At 48.8% G+C, this 19,268-nt stretch overlaps 8 protein-coding genes across 8 annotated transcripts; 5 read left to right on the top strand and 3 right to left on the bottom strand.

Moving 5' to 3' along the window:
- Positions 1-1,043: 1,043 nt before the first annotated feature.
- Positions 1,044-3,234, bottom strand: DFJ58DRAFT_716618 (uncharacterized protein; the record flags this gene model as incomplete). The annotated part of the gene is made up of 4 exons (XM_041384241.1): positions 1,044-1,244; positions 1,494-1,859; positions 1,907-1,979; positions 3,092-3,234. 4 exons carry the CDS (start codon positions 3,232-3,234, stop codon positions 1,044-1,046), a joined length of 783 nt encoding a protein of 260 aa, XP_041243235.1.
- Positions 3,235-4,238: 1,004 nt separating this feature from the next.
- Positions 4,239-6,103, top strand: DFJ58DRAFT_841960 (uncharacterized protein; the record flags this gene model as incomplete). The annotated part of the gene is made up of 5 exons (XM_041392774.1): positions 4,239-4,367; positions 4,514-4,914; positions 4,963-5,069; positions 5,124-5,294; positions 5,343-6,103. 5 exons carry the CDS (start codon positions 4,239-4,241, stop codon positions 6,101-6,103), a joined length of 1,569 nt encoding a protein of 522 aa, XP_041243234.1.
- Positions 6,104-8,074: 1,971 nt separating this feature from the next.
- On the bottom strand, positions 8,075-8,535 carry DFJ58DRAFT_841959 (uncharacterized protein; the record flags this gene model as incomplete). Its single annotated transcript, XM_041392773.1, has 2 exons — positions 8,075-8,340; positions 8,385-8,535. 2 exons carry the CDS (start codon positions 8,533-8,535, stop codon positions 8,075-8,077), a joined length of 417 nt encoding a protein of 138 aa, XP_041243233.1.
- Positions 8,536-9,626: 1,091 nt separating this feature from the next.
- On the bottom strand, positions 9,627-10,317 carry DFJ58DRAFT_841958 (uncharacterized protein; the record flags this gene model as incomplete). Its single annotated transcript, XM_041392772.1, has 2 exons — positions 9,627-10,108; positions 10,224-10,317. 2 exons carry the CDS (start codon positions 10,315-10,317, stop codon positions 9,627-9,629), a joined length of 576 nt encoding a protein of 191 aa, XP_041243232.1.
- A 335-nt stretch (positions 10,318-10,652) lies between these two features.
- On the top strand, positions 10,653-12,490 carry DFJ58DRAFT_728642 (uncharacterized protein; the record flags this gene model as incomplete). The annotated part of the gene is made up of 7 exons (XM_041385620.1): positions 10,653-10,787; positions 10,836-11,087; positions 11,137-11,652; positions 11,706-11,843; positions 11,888-12,044; positions 12,104-12,151; positions 12,210-12,490. 7 exons carry the CDS (start codon positions 10,653-10,655, stop codon positions 12,488-12,490), a joined length of 1,527 nt encoding a protein of 508 aa, XP_041243231.1.
- Positions 12,491-13,310: 820 nt separating this feature from the next.
- DFJ58DRAFT_728641 (uncharacterized protein) lies at positions 13,311-14,770 on the top strand (the record flags this gene model as incomplete). Its single annotated transcript, XM_041385619.1, has 3 exons — positions 13,311-13,481; positions 13,534-13,963; positions 13,995-14,770. 3 exons carry the CDS (start codon positions 13,311-13,313, stop codon positions 14,768-14,770), a joined length of 1,377 nt encoding a protein of 458 aa, XP_041243230.1.
- A 921-nt stretch (positions 14,771-15,691) lies between these two features.
- Positions 15,692-16,390, top strand: DFJ58DRAFT_841955 (uncharacterized protein; the record flags this gene model as incomplete). The annotated part of the gene is made up of 1 exon (XM_041392771.1): positions 15,692-16,390. One exon carries the CDS (start codon positions 15,692-15,694, stop codon positions 16,388-16,390), a length of 699 nt encoding a protein of 232 aa, XP_041243229.1.
- Positions 16,391-16,874: 484 nt separating this feature from the next.
- Positions 16,875-18,040, top strand: DFJ58DRAFT_728639 (uncharacterized protein; the record flags this gene model as incomplete). Its single annotated transcript, XM_041385618.1, has 4 exons — positions 16,875-17,061; positions 17,114-17,316; positions 17,362-17,538; positions 17,651-18,040. The coding sequence occupies 4 exons, from the start codon at positions 16,875-16,877 to the stop codon at positions 18,038-18,040; spliced, it is 957 nt and encodes a 318-aa protein (XP_041243228.1).
- Between the last annotated feature and the right edge of the window lie 1,228 nt (positions 18,041-19,268).

Here is a 19,268-nt window from a genome sequence, read left to right as displayed (position 1 = left end):
GGCAGAGCCAAGACTCACTTATACTGGTTGAGCATTTTTAGATATTTCATATCAGCCCAGCCAGGTTGAGATCACCTCACCGCCTTGTCTGCTAAGTGCACTCTGATGTTGTGAAGTGCATCATTTGCCTGGCCTTGCCGGAGAGTGAGTTCCTGGTCCACCAAATCGGTAACGCCAAGCGCAGCACATCTCTCCAGTCCTAAATTAGAAGGCAATGGAATAACCACCTTCTCCGGCTCAAACACTCTGTAGTCATTCTCCGGTTCATCTGTTTCATCTTGTGAATCATCTTGAAGGGTCAGAAGTTGTAGTTCCATGGGCTGTATGTCGTCATCACCCAATCCATCGCCAAGAAAAGTCCTTCCTGCATCCACCCACTGATTGATATCCCTTTGTAGGGTGTCACGCCGGCGACAAATATCCAATCGCTGCGTGTCCATCCAACGTTGTCCCAGTTTTCTCACATCCATCTGCAGGGTGATCTGGGCTTCCTCAATGGTGAGACCCTCTGCTAGCCATGTCGCCGCACCTCTCCGGCGTGCTAGCCCAGGACGCTGGCCTTGGGATGCTAACAATTGCAATTCTTGCTGCTTTCTGGTCGGCGCTGTGCTGGATTAAAAATTGACCAACCAGACAGCTCTCACCTACATACCTTTCTGAAGTTGAACCTTGTAAATGTCCATTGCTGTTGGATCACGAAGCCGTCTTGCTTGCGCCAACCTCTCTTGTGCTTCCCAATCTTGAACTTGCCAAGGATCAGCGGTCTCATGAAGTTTCTGAAATGCCTCTGTACTTTCGGCGATGCCCTTCACAGCCTGCCTGTATTTTCTGCAGAGACTTTTGCCTGTATGTGGAGTCTTGTCAGATAATGAGATTGTGTTATATTTTAGGAGCACTCACTCATCCTGATCATTTTCATGAAATTGCAGTCATTCATTTGGTAATCCAGACATTCTTTCTGATGGGGTGTACCCATGCCACGCGCCGATGGCGAGATGATGTTTAACAGCGCCCACAGGGTTTCCATGATCTCGCCTGTCGATTCAAGCTGCGCCCTCAATGAAATTGGAAGCATATCTGACATAGCAGCTATCTTGATGGCCATGTACATGCAATAGACCAATACCAGGAATGATCTCCGGCTCTTGATGGATCTGCAGGATAGGACTTTCGGCGATTCGGTCCTTCAGATGCTTGTGGTACTGACAGTTGACATCATAAAATGTCAATGCATGGCGGATTCCCTCGGCGTTCACTTTCAGTGCCTCACACAGTGCATAATCCATGTTCATCTGTCTAGTGGTAATCAGCGATGGTGTGAGCATCCTTGGTGTTACACACCTTTCTCCCTTCTGAAAATCTACCATGGCATGAGGGACAAAACAGCCATGCCTTGCACAAGCACACCCACTGATGCCTGTGGCTTCCAGTCTGTGGCGTGTTGCATTTGCTTGATTGATGGCGCGATGATTGTTACACTCGGAGCGTTGGACGGCTTCTTTGGCAAGGGACAGGTGCTCCTTGTATATGCGGTCGCCGACCATGAAGCCACGGCCGTCCATGAGTGAGACTTCATCAGACAGATTTGCAGCATGGAGATGCTCCGCTTTGAAGTTTCCGTCCATGACTAAAGATCTTGAATAAAGCCACCTCGGCATCTGCAAGTCTGACCCATTTAGGCCCTCGGCGTCATCTCCTGTGGGCAATGTGACATTGATGCCTGGCTGGGGACACGCTGGACAGAACAGAGCAAGATCGCCAGGTGTGACCTTTTTGTCCTCATGGCCAAAGCCATTCCATTTCAGTAGCTTCAACTTCCACCATTGTCTCGTCACCCTCATCAGCTCTCGGTACCGATCCTGCATCCTAATCAATGACATTGGCGGAGCGTCGCCGACGTACATACCGGCACTAAGTGAGGGAAGACCCTTGTGGTCATCCTTCTTAACTTGCTGTAATAATTCATCGCTGATGTCCCGCTGTAGAGACTCGCGTTTCTGTGGGCTCATATGGGCTCATTTTACGAATTCTGGCAACTGGCCTTTACTGCACGACTCGCACCATCATCCGTATGCGACTTCTATCTTGTTTCTGGTCATTCCACACACAACGCGCAGCTTTCCCATGAAACGCGCCATAGGCGCGCTACTTTCCCACACAACGCGCAGCATTCCCGCGCGCACTTAGCACGTTTCTCTCGCACTTGTCGCCCTACTCCATACGCAACTTCTGCTATGTCTCCAGTCATTTGCGCATACAATGCCACAGCTCTCCTGCAAAGCGCACCATAGGCGCAACACTTTCTCACGCTTTCGCGTTTCGCGTTCCCGCGCGCGCGCTTAGCGCGTTTCTCGCGCTTAAGCGCACTCCATCGTGCATCATCCAGGAGTATCCATCCATCGTCCAACCAGTTCCTAGGTGTGTCCCTTTTCATTATCAGACCATATTTAGCCTATTACACTGTGTATTTCGTTATGCACCCTTACTTTGCATCACTTTACCTCACTTACATACTTAGAGCACTCCCTATTCGGCTCCGAGCCCTGGGAGAGCACTTAGGTAGAACTTACATACTTTCATGTTCATTTGGACACCTTAGCTTCCTACCTCAGCTTCCTACCTCAGCTTCCTACCACATCTTTCTACCACCATGTACTTGGCAGTTAGTTCCATGCAAATGCATGCGTCCGTCGTCGTCTTAAGGCCCTAGCATCAGTCTAAAGCTAGTGGCAGTATCAGTAGCCATCTATATCCGCGCTTTTCACCATATTATGTCTCTCTACACTTGTGCGCTGCTCGCACTACCATCCCTTGTTCTCCGCGCATTTTTGCCCTTTCGCACTTTCGCCTTCCCGCACTTCGCGCATTTTTCGCGTTTCACTTTCCTGCGCGCGCCTTGAGCGCGTTTCTCGCGCTACATCGCCCTTTTGTCGCCTTTGATCAGGGTTGATCAGCATCATTTCGTGGATCCTTGCTTTCTTTGCTTCCCTTAAGGGTCGAACATATCGCACGGCATATCAAGACCCAACATAGAGAGTGTTTGCTTGTCATCTGACTTGCGTTCACCTTTGTTGTGTTACCCACACCGCACTTCAGGTTATCGAGCAAAAAGTCATCCAAGACATCAAACGAGAATGCTGTCTTTGGTTCCAAGAATGATGCTGGAAATAAGCCCATTTGAAACAGCTGTATATCGGCAGAAGGGGCCCCGGGGCATGTGCAATACTTAACCATGTGAGTATGTACTCCTGACTTATCTACTATAGTAGTCATGGTCTTGTTGTTCTTTATGAATGGCACGCCGGTTGGGAGGTCGTGTGCTTCCTGTGCAAGAGGTGCATCGGACTGTTCATCTGATGCACCCTCGCTATCTGAGCTCACCGGCCCTTCTGCCCCTCCATCAGCGAAAAATGCTGACTCTCCGGTGTCATCTTCCCAGGGGCAAGGAGTTCCGGCATGCCCAAGCCACATCACTATCCCAATCTTGACCAAGCAAGATTCCTCGAAGAAGGCACCTGTCCATTGGCTGATCCAGTGGAAGGGAAGTCTCTGGTGGTTCATTCTGCAACAATTGGTGCAATAAAGGGCTCACCAAAGCACCCATGACATTTATATACACCATCTGTCCCACAGATGGTACATGATCGATCTGATGGAACCTCCTGTTCAAGGAGTATGTTGAGATATGTTTTAGTCTTGGGCACCCATTGCGGATATAGTCATTTTGACTCTTGAATGAAGGTCAGTGAATTGACAGTGAAGTTACAGAGTGCTCACCAGTGACCTAGGGAGCTGCAGTGGAGTTGCTCCAATGTCGCCGAGGAAGTCATCTTCCCCATGGTACAGCATATCATAGGATGCCTGCTTTGAGGGAGACTTGGTAGGGGTAGGCGGAACTGATTGTCTGATCTTTGGTCTTTCCACCCATTTGCCCACCACCTTTCTAGTTTCAGTATGTTTTCTTCCATTCTACAACTGAATACTTTCAGGGGAGGTGTCCACTCTTGGATTCTAGAGCCCCCCATTTGTCTATATCAATATCGTATGTTGTGTATGTTGATAGTAAGAAGGGTAACCAATTTCAACCTAGTCAATTAGCATTTACAAGTACATAATATAAATATAATACAAGCTGAACCGAGCAATACCAACAAGGATGTAATATAGGCTGAATCTGGGATACCAATAAGGTACATCTCAACCAACTATTTTGAATTCCGAACCATTCACATCACAACATGGCAAGAAGTCAATCTCCTATTGTTGTTCTACAGCAAAACAAGGTTCCCTTGGACAAGGCAGAAGTCACTGTCCTCAGGGTCCATCTAGAGGACTGGAAGTCTGTCAAAGGAAAGGAGCGGGCGAGGGTCTTGATGCCAGCCACAAGGAAGCCTCTCTCCAAGCTCCGACTAAGGACAAAGCCATACTGAAAGCTAGGAAAAAGGTACATGACAGGTTATAGTATGTATCCGGGTCCTGGAGTATTGATAACATGTCCATGTCAGACTTATAGGAATGGTTGCAAAACCACTCTCACCAGAAACCATCTTCCAAGCCCCTCATCAAGTATGGCAGGACTTGGACTGCCCGAAAAGTCTTGATTCACACCCATAAGGCCCTCATCCAAGAGGAGACGGGAGAAATGGCTGGAAGTGGAGAGATGATCAGCAAGTGGCCAAAGGCTGCAAAGACTGTGATTAACCAGTTGTCAGCGGAGGAGAAGGAGGAAGCCCAAGCAATGGCAGATAAGTGGAATAATGAGGCAGCACCACCCGAGGTTCAGGCCCATGTTGCCAAGACCAAAGGAGCTGACATGATTGAGCATTTTGCCACCGAAATGTTCAAGAAAGCCGGAATGAGAGTCTTTGTGCTATCCACATGGAAGGACGGCAAAGGCAAGTTAATGCTGGGAGGGTGTGTCTCCCCGATCAATTGGTGAATTGCCCAACTTAACCTCTGTAGCCATGACTTCAATGAGCAGTTTGCTAACAGCGAAAGCTTTATGAAGACTAGGGATTGGGAGGGCGTTTTCATGCCGGAGTGGCAGGAATATGTGGGGGAGCAATTTGGTGAGATGCTGTTCATATGTTTCCTGGCAAGCATCCTAACAAGAACCTGTCCAGATGCTGAAGATGGCGAGGAACCTCAGATGGTGAAGTCCAAGAAACGAGTCCCCCGAAAGCTCATCAAACTTGAAGAAGATGCCAACGGGTGGCCTATTCTACCGGACACAAAGGGGTGGAAATGCGCCGATCAACACCACATGATCCGATCCTTCTTGACAACACTCTATAGTAGGTGATTTCCTTAATGAGAATATACATTATTCAGTGTCAGAACAGGAATGTGTGGCGGCAAAGATAACATCAAGGCATTGGTACCCTGGGGGGATGTCATACATAGCCAATCAGCATTCTTTCAAAGCACACAATGGCCCACCGGCGTGCAGTTCAAGGAACCTTCAAAGATGGACAAAGCGGATGCCACTGCTGTGCTGGATTTCTGGTTTGACCGACAGCAGCACAACATCCGACCAGCCTTCTCATTCAAGGCCTGGAAAGATGCCGACAGCGAGATGCATGTAGCAGCCGTGTCTCCCAGCGCAACCCGGCGGACTGCTGGCAATGACCACCAAGATGCCCAGTGCAGTAATTCTGACAAGCACGACGATGGTGGGTTATCAGGTGCAATTGATCTGGGAGCACAATCCACCGGTGAGGAGGAAGAGATTTCTCTAGGTCGCCAATATACACCAACACCCAGAACAAACTCTAATTCTGCTGAGGTAGGGAATCCCATGAAAGCGAAGGGTGCAACCTCGCGCCGGAATGTGTCAAACACTTTGGCTGATATTGGCGACACCGTGAATGTTGCAATACTCAATGGTTCTGGCAATGCAAGGCAGCCTGACCAATCACAGAAGACCTTGAAGGAAGCAGTGGCCGCAGGGACATGTACAAGAAGCAAGGCGGCAGCAAACATTTCAAATGAGCGCCCCAAGGGATTGAAGCAGCACGCCGCCGATCCTGTGAGCGACACTCCGGCAAAGAGAACTAGGAGTAAGGCTACTGCACTTGCAGCTTCCAAGAGTAAGCGCAAGTAGTCTTTGAATCATGTATATGTTAAGATACTGTCAGAATGTACATGTATGCATCTGGTACTTAGAATGTTGGTTGCTGGTTATCCCAAGAATGTATTCACTATGCTAATGATAGTCAATGTAATACTGTTAAGACCGTACTCAAGTTGTATCGGATCCAAAGGGCTTCGGCCTCAGCTCGTGCGCTGTGCCCCTTTCCTGAGTCTTGCCCCTTATTTCAGAGTGCTAGAGTATCGCGTCTAGTGAGACGGATAAGTATCGTAACAGATCCGTTAAGGCTTCCGGATGTCGAACGTATAGAGTAACGGCTAATCCAGATTGGATCCGAACTAGAAACTAATAGGTGAGGACTGTCTGAAGACAGAGACGGATATATAGACTATAGGAATCAATCCTAAGTCTCGGAGTAGACAAGAGTATTGTACTCGAGTCCGGACGGATAACGGAGGGACTTAGAGTCCTGCCAGAATGAGTGCAATCTAAGATGATATTCGAACTGATCTACTACAGTGCATGTACAAGGGCTTATATACTACGGATAACTAACGGAATGATCAATAAGCAAGGACGCGAGGCTATGTACAAAGTATAAGCAAAGTATGTGTACAGCATATCGGTAAGTCGGATGGATAACGAATCATAACCGGGAATGAAGTATAAGCTAAAGCGGATCAGTATGTGTAGCGGATCAGTAAGCATAACAAAAGTAAAGGATAACCGGTATACCGGTGTACAGGAATGCTGAAAGGAGATGAACGATAGTTAGAGTTATATGAACAGGACATGAAATAAGGATTAGATCGGATCTGTGGACCGGACAACGGATATGTCCATCGGATCTGGATCGGATCTGAGATCTGGATCTTCGGATCTGTACCCGGGAATATGGTATATGACAAATACCGCTGTAGAGATTCACATTTCTCCAGGCTCATATGGGCCAAATTCACGGCTTTTCACGACGCACTCGATATCCTTACAATGCGCTTCTAATACGACTTCCGCGCAACGCGCACTTTGGCGCGTACCAGCGCGTTCAAGTGTGTTCGAGCGCGTTACGGTGCACTTTGTCGCATTTCCCTAGGATCCATCGCCTGTCCTCCGCATGTCCCGTCCCAGTCCTCCAAGGTCCATTGGTGCGTTTTCCCTTCTTCAGAACTCATACTCCGTCACGCAGGCACTAGTACTTATCATCATATCTCGTTATGGACCCTGACTTACCTCACCATTTACCTTAGTACTTCCTATTCGGCTCCGAGCCGTGGGAACTCGCTTAGCATACCTACACGTCACCATGTTTGTTTTCCGGTCACTTACTTCCACTCCACTACCATCAAAGTGTATAGCTCGAGTTTCTATCTGAATACACCGGTTTTCCTTCCTTTTGGCGCTTTGACACCTTTAAGTGTCTATTTCTACATCTATCAAAGTCCTGATTCCCCATTTGATTGTCATCTCTACTTGAAGCACTCCATTGTGATCGCACGAAGTGCGCTTTGACATTCGAAGCACGCTTTTCCGCACTTTCCGCCTTATTAGCGCGTTTAGGCGCCTTTAGCTAGCGCACTTCGCTTTTGGGTGCATTATTTGCCTCAGTGTCCCATTCAGACTTCGAGACCGAATCACTGGTTATAGATCCCCCTCACCATTCACTAGAGGAATCTTTCTCAGAAGCAATCCCCTTGGGACGACTTTCCACTCGTATCCAGAGGAGCACTTGAGAGCCCACTTCCCACTCTTCCCCCTAGCACGCAGCTATCATTCCTCGCCCTCACCACTGTTGACAAAATATCGGCGATGCAGACTGGCTGATATCTCAATTAATGTTGGTTCACTGATGGGCGCCGGCAGAGACAATTGTGTTGTATATGTTATTCACAACAAGGTATCTATCATTCTAATGAGGGTTGATATAATACAAAGTATCGGCGATGCAGACCAGCTGACATCTAGAAGAAATCCAACAATCTAAGTCTACTGAGGGGTGCCAGTAGACCTGGTCTCCGCTTTCTCAACTTCGTTTGCCAGAGATCTAACAGCTGGTATGACTCGGGCATGGCCATCGGCGATCTTTTGCAGGCCAATCAGATCTTTGAAGATCCGAGTCAACCTATCTCTTGTCTTGGAGTATGCCGTCAGAAGGACATGGTTGCTGTCCAGCACCTCTTCATTTGTGGGATCACAGACCTCAATCTCGGGCCCAACCACAGTGACGAGTAGGCTTTGTGCCAGCGCATCAACTGAATGACATAAGCTAGGTTCGCGAAGATAAGATGTTACTCACATTCATCTGACCAGAGGCGCTTCACTATGTTGATCGCCGCCTGCTCAGCCTCACTGACCAAGGTTGCCAGTTTCGGTGCCTGTGGTTCACCGGCGGCTGCAATGGCGATAGCAGGGATTGGTGCCTTGGGGAGCTGGAGGGCTCCTACCATGTTGGGAAGTGCAGGGGCTGCATATGACACCAGCAGGGACGAGCGTGTAGCTGGTGAATTGGCTGAGACAGTAGCAGTGATTGGGACCGGTGTGGGTATCACAACCTGGCAGGCACATATAAGAAAAGTGCTCAGCCAGTATAAGTGAGTCTCAGCTCTGCCTAGCTGCTATACTCGCAGAATGCAAGAACATTTGACCCTAAAGGGGAAGCAAAGAAAGCAAGGATCCACGGAATGATGCTGAACAACCCTGGTGAATGGTGGTGAAAGCGCGAGAAACGCGCTGAAGGCGCGCATGGGAAAGTGAAGTGTGAAAGTGTGCGAAGCGCAGGAAGGTGGTGCAAGTGGTGCACAAGTGTAGACGACGGATACTGAGACTGATAAGGGGGAAAGTGCGGATCTAGACGGATACTGATAGTGCCCACTAGCTATAGACTGATGCTAGGGCCTCAAGACGATGATGGACACATGCATTGCATGGAACTAACTGGTGATAGATACTGAGTGGCAGGAAGCTAAGGTCCAAAAGTTGGGGTGTAAAATGAACATGAGAGTATGTAAGTTCTACCTAAGCACTCTTCCAGGGCTCGGAGCTGAATAGGGAGTGCTCTAAGTATGTAAGTGAGGTAAAGTGATGTAAAGTAAGGGTCCATGACGAAATAGGAAGTGTAATATGCCAAATATGGTCAGATAATGAAAGAGACATACCGAGGGACTGGTCGGACGATGGATGGATGCTCCTGGATGCTGCGCGACACAGTGCGCTTAAGCGCGAGAAAGCGCGCAAGGCGCGCACGCGGGAATGCTGCATGTTGTGCGGGAAAATATCGCACCTATGGCGCGTTTTTGCGGGAAAGTGGTGTGCTCTATAGGGAAGTCATAGTGGATGATGGTGCGAGTTGTGCCATGAAGGCTAGTTGTCAGAATTCGTAAAATGAGCCCATATGAGCCCACAGAAACGCGAGTCTCTACACCGGTTTCCAACCACCGACCTTTGCTGGTTTGCCTTCACAACCAAACCGGAATGCTTCAGAGTGATCCACATTTGCGAATATAAGATGTAGAAGCATAACTTACATTTATTAGTCATGTCATAGCCAACGTGCTGAGGTGCTTCCTTGGATGAGGCTTTCCCAGTCCAGCCAAAATTCAATTGTGTGAGGGGTGGTGTCGGTGGGTCGACTGTTGCTGTTGTGGGCGGAACTTGCATAGGCGACGCCGGGGGGAGGAAGGCAGTCCCAGCCAAAATTGATTGGCTGTGGTCGCGGCGTTGTAGGGGTGGATGCCGTTGACGATGCTTGCATAGGCGACGCCGGAGGAGGAAGGCAGTCCCAGCCAAAATTGATTGGCTTTGGTTGCGGCGTTGGAGGGGTGGATGCTGTTGACGGCAATGTGACAGGTGCACCCATGCCAAAGTTGAATGGTGTTGTTGCTGGCGCGGTACGGTCTGGAGACGCCGCAGGCTGCATCCAGCCAAAGTTTAATGACTTGGGCGCCGATGCAGGTTGAGCGGGTTCCGCCTGTGTATTCATGTTGAACCCGAAGTTAAATGTGGGTTGGGGATACTGCAGGCCTCGCCGCTGATGGGTCTCTGTTTTGACAAGAGGGTGAATTCCCAAACCCAAAATTGAACACTTACAATTGGCCGTGATTAGTCAATGTGAACTTATCGCTTATCTGGAACTTACATTTGGGTGTATCGCCGACGTGAGATGATTGGGATTCATCATCGGTGTCCATAGGTACATCAAAACGAACGCAGCGGTCGATTGGCTCTGACATTGTGTTGGATGATACGAGTATTGGATGAAAGATGAGTATTGGATGTAGAGTTCAGATGTGAAGATATCTAGTCAAGTTCCAAGTTCACATGATTAAATACATTGTCTGGGCTTGTGGATTCCCGCGGGGTTTTAAACGATCGCCCTAAACAATGGATTTCTTTGTGAGAAAATTTGCACATATGTTGAAACGTGTGCTTCTACATCCTCATGGCAGCGCTGCGTGAGCCGATCAAAGTTGCTTGGAAATTTTAATTGCTTCCATCTGTTATATATTACTGAAGCTAATATCCTACATCTTTGCTCTCTCTTTCACATCTACATTTCCTGCTAAGCATGCCATCATCTGAAGTTTCCAACAAAGCTCTGAACGATGCTGCCACTGAGGTGGTGCAAATCCTAGCGCAAGCAATGAAGACGAAAGGTCGGATGGGCCAGTTGTCCATGGCCATGGAAATGGCAAATATCATGGTTAGCATGTGCTAATTTAGCGATGTTGCATTCCCTAATTTAGAGTAGTCTCCAGTATTTACAACTTATGGGCAGTCTGCAACAAAAATCTCGCCGGTGTTGTTGTCGGCGGCTATGGAGTTGAAAGAGCATTGCGATCCAGTTAGTGGCCTATCATTTGTCTCAGTGCCGATATGGACGAACATCGTGATGAATGATCCACATATCAAGAACCATCCCTTACATGTGAAGGCACGCAATTATATCACCCCAGCAAACCAAGTATCACCATCATCGCCGTCATCACAGTTGTCTGCGCTGGTGGCACCAGCGCTGCCTGCTGCAAAGCTTAAGCCGAAACTGAAACCAGTTCCAAAAAAGAAGCCGGCGGGTACTCAGTTTGGAAGGCGACGGAATTGAAGTTGTGGATGGGGCTCAGGTGGTGACCAAGGATGGAGCGCTGACAAAGGTCATCCCTACCATTGGCGAATTGGAATTGCAGCCGGTGGTGATCAGAGGCAAGGGGAAGGTGAGGGAAAAGATCACTGTACCGCCGGCGGATGTGGACACACATGCGGGGAAGGATGTGGCTCCAACAGATGTTCCCCTTAGGCAGAAGCCACAGCCAAAATCCAAGGACCTGGAAGGATGCCGTGACTTGGAATTGCAAGACGTGACTGTGCGCAGGAAAGGAAAAGGAAAAGAAGTCGTCCAGCCAGAGCATGTTGCAGAAGGCCTTGGGCATGGAAGGCCGCAGAAGAGACACAGGGATGCTGGTCCTAGTAGGCCGCCGACCAAGAGAAACATTGCTTCGAGTCGCCCGCCGGCAACAGATGAAGCTGGCCCAACACGTACGCCTAGGGTTGATGAGTCTGGTCCCCCTACAGTAAGTGATTCTGATATCACCAAAGATTGTTGGATTTTTATGGCGTCTAGCAGTCCGATACTGTTAGGACCCACACTGGGAAGCGGCACAAGAGTGATAATCATTCAAGCATGCCAATGGAGGAAGTGGAGGTAGGGCGAACAGAGCGTGTCCAAGCTAAGACCAAAGTACTCACAGAGGACATTGGCGCCGTAAGATTTCATCCGTTGTAATGTATAACACTGACTAGGTATAGACCACAGCTGGGCGGGAGTTGGAGCCCCCTTGTACTACGTGTCTAATTAAGTTTGTGACTGATATTGAGCGCCAATGTACACTGATCAGCATTAATTCAGGTCAGTTATCTGTCGCCAAGGATTTGGAGTGGGCACTGTGCTTAGAGCTTGCTCCAGGTGCTCCAGGAAGAAATCGAAGTGTTTGCACTTAGAGCAATCAACAACGATCAAAGTAGGTTCGGTCCTATTCCGCCCCACAGACCATGCGCCGGATGATGATGAAGGTAAATTTTTCTTGTTTCATTTTTCATATTCTGAGTATTCTAGACATGCTCTTGTCAGACGACTCGGCCTCCGCTCCAACTGACCCACTGCCGACGATGTCTGTACCTGCAATTGCCACCATCTCTCCGGTTGTAGAGACTCGTGTTTCTGTGGGCTCATATGGGCTCATTTTACGAATTCTGACAACTGGCCTTCATGGCACGACTTGCACTATCATCCACTATGACTTCCCTATGGAGCGCACCCACTTTCCCACGAAATGCGCCATAGGCGCAACACTTTCCCACACAACACGCAGTATTCCCGTGTGTGCGCCTTGCACACTTTCTCGTGCTTAAGCACACTGTGTCGTGCATCATCCAGGAGCATCCATCCATCGTCCAACCAGTCCCTTGGTATGTCCCTTTCATTATCTGACTATATTTGGCATATTACACTTCCTATTTCGTTATGGACCCTTACTTTACATCACATTACCTCATTTACATACTTAGAGCGCTCCCTATTCGGCTCCGAGCCCTGGGAGAGCGCTTAGGTAGAACTTACATACTCTCATGTTCGTTTTACACCAAACTTACCCACCTTAGCTTCCTACCACCACCTTCCTACCACTCAGTAGCTATCACCAGTTAGTTCCATGCAATGCATGTGTCCATCATCGTTTTGAGGCCCTAGCATCAGTCTATAGCTAGTGGCACCATCAGTAGCCGTCTAGATCCGCACTTTTCCTCATATCAGTCTCAGTACATGTCTTCTACACTTGTGCACTGCTTGCACTACCTTCATGCGCTTCGCGCACTTTCACACTTCGCTTTCCCGCGCGCGTTTTCTCGCGCTTTCACCACCATTCACCAGGGTTGTTCAGCATCATTCCGTGGATCCTTGCTTTCCTTGCTTCCCCTTAGGGTCGAACATCTTGCATTCTGCGAGTATAGCAGCTAGGCAGAGCTGAGACTCACTTATACTGGTTGAGCACTTTTCTTATATGTGCCTGCCAGGTTGTGATACCCACAACTGGAGCCCACCGCAAGGGGAACAGTCAGCAAATCCACGTGCTTTCAACCTTTAGGCCAACCACAATTTCGACCTTTTCCGCAAATCTGCACTTTTTCGCACTTTCTTGCATCTTTTCGCACTTAAACCGCAAATTCCCACGCCATGTACGACCCAGTAGATTCATCTGGCATGCCCCTTCGAATAGCCGACTCAGCGCCACGCTTTGCAGGCGATGGTACTCAGCTCGTCAACTCCCTGGAGTCAGTAGAACGACTCGTGCAACCGCTTGGTTTAACAGACAAGGAGATCATTAAGAATGCCTTGAAGTATACAGTGTTTAAACACAGAGAGCTTCTCTCATACCGCGAATTTGACAACTATGTAGAATTTGCTGATCACATCTTGGATTTTTTGGCCAGAATGTGGTGTTTGCCACTATACTCGCCCTATCTTCGAAAAACCAGCTGCCATTGAAGCACCCCTTGCAAGCGCACCTCCACAACCAGAATGCGCTCAAGAGCAACAAGAAGCCGAAGCCATCGCACCAATAGCTGAAATACGCGACACCATCTCCGCCCCAGCAGTCCTAGAAGCGCCCTTCGACATCATCACCCAGCCATCAGTCCAACTTGAAGCGTGCATCATAAGCGCACCTCAAGAGCCCATATCCACACCAGAATATCCATCAGCCAAAGATATTCCGCCCAAGCTCGAAGTATGCGAGCCTATCACCGTCCAAATCCTCCCAGAAGCGCCTCTGGAGGAGATTATACCGCCATTAGTCAGCGATGACTTAAAACATCTATCCGCTGTCAGTGATGACTCTAAACATCTATTGCACATTAGTGTCGCCTATTCCGGAGCCTTCTGAAGCACCAGAGGCTAATAACGCGCCGCTATCCGACCAGGTTATGTCCCTGGAAACTCTGTCTGTCGCTGACACATCCGTGCTCGTCGCATTTTCTGCACACAGTGACTATTATCCGCAGGTGCAATATCTGTGCACCATACCGCCACAAGTCAGTGATGACTTTAAACATCTATCGTCAGTCAGCGATGACTCTCAACATCCATTGCATCCTAACGCGCCCATTCCGGAGCCTTCTGCGGCAACAGAGGTTCAAAACGCGCCAATTTCCGACCAGAGCATGTCTCTGGTAACCCCATCCATCACTGATCATTCCACGCTCATCGCATTTTCCACTTACAGTGACTATCGCTTGCCGGTGATGAAACATCCGTGCATCACATCGCCCATCCGCCAACTAGATCATGTCTCAAATGACTCTGATGTGCCTCCAGCGCGCTGCCACACACCTGAGGTCACGCAGGTCATGCACCTAGAGGCATTGTATATTCATCCTCGTTCTATGTCGCATTTCTCGTCTATCTCATGTTTAAAGCTCTCAAGGAGCCAGACACTGTTTCCCATTATTTCGCCTTTATCTCCGCATCATTTTATTGTTAATTCATCGTTCAAGCGCCGCATTCATGCGCCACACGCTTATATTCCCGCGCTATATGCGCCTATCATTGCAGAAGAGTTTTCCTGTTATCGCATTTTCATCATTTCATCAGTCTTTAGCTGTGTTTTCTCTCATCCGGAACCAGTCTCATTTTAATTCGCTATCCATGCACGATTTACGCGCTCATCTTGCATATATCCACGCGCATTCAGCACTCATCATTGTTTTTGACTTCGCATTTCTCACCTTTATTCGCATTTTCCGCTCTTCCACCTATCATGTTGATATCATCCTTGTGTGCCCTATCAAGGGCCATCTGTTTATGTCTCGGTGCCAATTGGCCCTTGACCTAGAGTCTATCCGACGCAGTCGCGCATTATTCGCACCTAATAACTCTTATCATTCACCTTGTGTTAATATTTCACATTTCCCGCACTTCGCGCTCATTGGAAGGTAGAGAAGTCGACAGCTGCACAAAGAAGCCAAGTCAGACTTGGACATCCACACTGTTTGCTGTCTCTCTTTTTTGCGTTTTGAATATAGTTTTACTCATGCCATTCAATCCCATAGCACCTAATACTTAGAGCACCTAGTGGGACTTGGTTTGGACATGGATTGGATTGCTTCCGGACCGCCTAGCATCGCCTTATACCCCCGCCAGACATATCAGACATGGACATCATCACACTATCATCCCCTTATGCTTCCTTGCAGTTCTGCACATCGCGCAACCATTCCATCATGTTCCTCGCAGTTTTGCACTTCACGCACTTTCGCACTTCGCTTTCCTGCGCGCGCCTTCAGCGCATTTCACCGCCATTCACCAGGGTTATTCAGCATCATTCCGTGGATCCTTGCTTTCTTTGCTTCCCCTTTAGGGTTGAACATTCTTGCATTCTGCGAGTATAGCAGCTAGGCAGAGCTGAGACTCACTTATACTGGTTGAGCACTTTTCTTATATGTGCCTGCCAGGTTGTGATACCCACACCGGTTCCATCCTCATCGCCATTACCCCCGTCCTCTCCGGCGCCGAAGCGGCAAGTTTTACCACCACCTGAAAAGCAATGTTCTCCAGTAATGTCTGACACCATGGACATCGATCTATCGGGAGATGCAGTTGTGAAAGAGTTGGAAGCAATGACGCTGAAGATGGGGGACTCAGCATCCCCTGTGGAGAAGAATCACGGCCTGCAGGTGGTTATCAATAGCCTCAAAACAGAGTTGACTGAACTCTGTGCTCGACATACCGCTTCCATGCTGCTTATTTCGAACATGAATGTCTGTCTTGCCAAGCAGGAAACAAACATTCAAAATCTAGAGGCCATGCACGACGAGCTCACAGCATTGCAGCAGGATGTGAAGGACATGCAGGTTGAATCTCACAGTCGTGAGGAACAGCTCTGGACCACTGAGGCCAAATTGGCTGAGCAACCACATTCCACATCCATCCTGCAGGAAGCTTACGAGTCCCTTCGGCAACGTGTCATGCCCAATGTGTCTATCCCTCCCGCATTCAGTAACACTATGTTTCTGCCCATCCCCAGCTACAGTACACCCTACAGTCAGGGTTTCAGTGCGGGCCAGGCGCAGGCAATGGAACGCTTGTACACAAACATCACTCCAGGTCCCTCCACTGCCGCTGGAATGTCTCTTGCCCATGCCGCTGGTAGTTCTGGCCAAAATGGTGTTGCTGGTTCTTCAACTAATCAGAATGCCGGCAGTTCTCACCTGAGACAGGTCTTTAGTGAATCTGCATCTGGAACTGGTCCATTGTAGACATGCCTTCTGCCGGTCCATATTTTTGGTTGCCATTTGTACTTTGTATACAGAGAATAATTCAAGTAAGCTGCCGCCGCTGTCCTGAACATTGGTTCCATGTCTACGTAATAGAGTTGTTTTGTCTTTTGATATGAATCACCTGCTGTGTGGAGCAGAATAAAGTTCTTGCTAGACCTCAGCGTAATCACCGCCGCAGGACCTCCGTGTAGTTTCACCGTAGTTCCGCCAATTGAAAAGTTTTTTCAAGTGTTTGCAATTACACGCCGGATGTAGTTGAACACGTCATTAATGTTGATGTATGCTGCAATATATTGAGAAGCCAGCATCATTACGTTGGAGCAATCCCTTCATGGGAAAACTCAGGCATGTGCTTCTCATCACCAGTGGCCTGCAATGCTTTAATTTATGATGTTAGGCCCCATCATTCGTGATCAGTAGCAATTATAAAGGCAGCACTTATGATGTTTCTGTCCCTCGTCCGATGAACCCCATTCCTGCTGACTGGGCATTGTCCACAATTCACATTGCCAGTGAATATGTCTCCCGCCAGTTTTCTGTTCTCATTGGTGTGGGGCCGAAGGTCCTTCCTCCGATTGAGCTTGATGTTGTCTTACTCATGGCTTGCTCCAAACTTGCCAGGACGCTCGCCAAGGCATATCGCAATCCAGGTACAGCCCTAAGATTTGTGCGCAACCGGTTTTTAACTTCAATCGGCGTTAGTCACTATCAACTTTGATATAACCAGGTATTCAGAAGCGCTGCAAACGATGGAGACTGGCCTCAAGTCTGGGCGTGAAGAACTACTCCTTGCACAATTCCCACTGGATCGTCAAATTATTCTGGAATGGCCTGCAGTTGTCCTCAACAAATTTGGTATTATTTTCCTATGGTATCTTCCCGGAGCAATTGATGCAGCCATCCAGGTTGGTTTGCGTCCGCCGCCGATGATCTTTGCTGAGTCATTTTAGAATGATATGATGGCAGCGACTGTTATGATGTCAGGGCCACTGGGCACGAGTATCACTTGCGGTGCCGTGAAGGACAACAAATGGCATACACATGAGTCCAATTTTCAAAGCAGTGATCATGGCCTTACCCCTGGTTGCATCAATCTCTCTCCAGCATGGTTTTTACAAGGTCATCCGGTAAGTCAGCACATCAAACATCCAACAGCCTTGCCTCATTTCTTAATAGGCTCCAAAATTTCATCCTGAAATATCGGCAACCCTCTGAGTGGGTGGGATATCTTTATGTCAGGCGATGCAGAGACTGGCGGCCCTTATTGCTGCTGCATTGAGAGTTATGCACCCCAGCCTCTACTGGTCTTCATTGACAACCCAGCTGGGCCTCGGTCTATGGGCAGCCAATAATCAATTGCAGGACATGGGAGATCTCTTAAGAGTATGGGGATCTGTGTTCACAGTCCTCGCCGTCATGTGCAACCGACGCTCACCCTTGCACCGTGATGCTTTATCCCGTGCACAATGGTTTGATGTGATGCTCAGTGTCGGCAGCTATGGACCAGCGCGAATGTGGATGCCCAATATTGGCATTGAGATTGCTTATAATTCAGGTGTTATGGCGGCAGCTTCAGGTAGAATTGTCTGGCATGGGGTGGACAACGTGAACGGCGACAGAATCAGTTAGGTGTGGTACATGTGGGATGATGTCCATCAATTTGTAGATGTACCCCGAGTGGAATACTCCAAGTACATGTCAATAATTGATGATTCCTTGTCTTGCACATAGTAGTCTCGGTATGGTACATAGGGATGTTTATGAATTTGTAGATTAACCCCAGGGCGTCTACAAGTGCAAGTCAATAAACTTGTGTTACCACTTCAGCTGTTGGCCTTTGCTGCCTCAGCTTTTATGGATGGTTGTTGACTCCAGCGATCATCACAGGCTGCACATGAGCTTTCAGTATTGATATGCCGTGTCGATGCTGTACGCCGGCCGTGCATGACAATATGTATCGGTGAACTTACATTGTCAACCCACCCTTTCCGGCCATTATCACAGCTTTCAGTATTGGTATGCTGTGTCGTTGATGCTGCTCGCTGGACATGGATGACCACATATGTATCAGTGATCTTACATTGTCAGCCCACCCTTTGAATCCGACAGTAACAGGCTACATAACCTTTATCGCTGTCTTCATCGGTGCCGCCGGACGCTGGACATTATCCATATCGGCGATCTCGCCAACCAATGTATGGGCCCACCCCTTACTGCGGTACTGATTTAACAGTAATAGGCTATACATCATAAGACTACTAAGTTATGCATTATGGTACATCTGAAATATCTAGACTGTGGGCCCATCCATTAGCCTTGGAGGCTATCCACCTCAGGCCCACCCAGTATATTAGGGGGACGGTCTCACACCTGGGCCCATCCCATGGCTATGAGGTACATAATAATGTGGGCCCATGGTGGGTTGGCCCAACTACCACGGAGAAATGTCAACTTGGGCTGTCCAGTAAGTAAGGAGATAAGCCACTGCATTATGTGCAGCCACTCCCTTCCGCTCCATGTCCTCAGCTACTTCCTCCCGTTCTGGGTCTCTAGCCACACCCTCCCGCTCAGTGTCCTCAGCCACACCCTCCCACACTGTGTGATCATCCACCCTCCCCCGTGCTGTGTCTCCCTCCACACCCTCCTGCTCTGAGACTCTGACCACTCTTTCCCGCTCTCGGTATCTAGCCACTTTCGCCCCCTATCAGTATCCAACCACCCTCGCCCGCTCTCAGTATCCAGCCATTGTCACCCATGCTCGGTGTCCAGCCATTGTCGCCCGCTCTCGGAGTCCAGCCACGCTCGTCCATTTCTCTCCAGCCACTCTCGTCCATGTGTGGTCTGCAGCCATCCTTGG

This window comes from Suillus subalutaceus (genome assembly GCF_016647625.1).
Source record: "Suillus subalutaceus strain FC151 chromosome Unknown DFJ58scaffold_62, whole genome shotgun sequence".
NCBI classification, from domain to species: Eukaryota; Fungi; Basidiomycota; class Agaricomycetes; order Boletales; family Suillaceae; genus Suillus; species Suillus subalutaceus.
The sequence above is the reverse complement of the archived record's forward strand: the minus strand, read 5'-3'. Positions and strand labels throughout refer to the sequence as shown.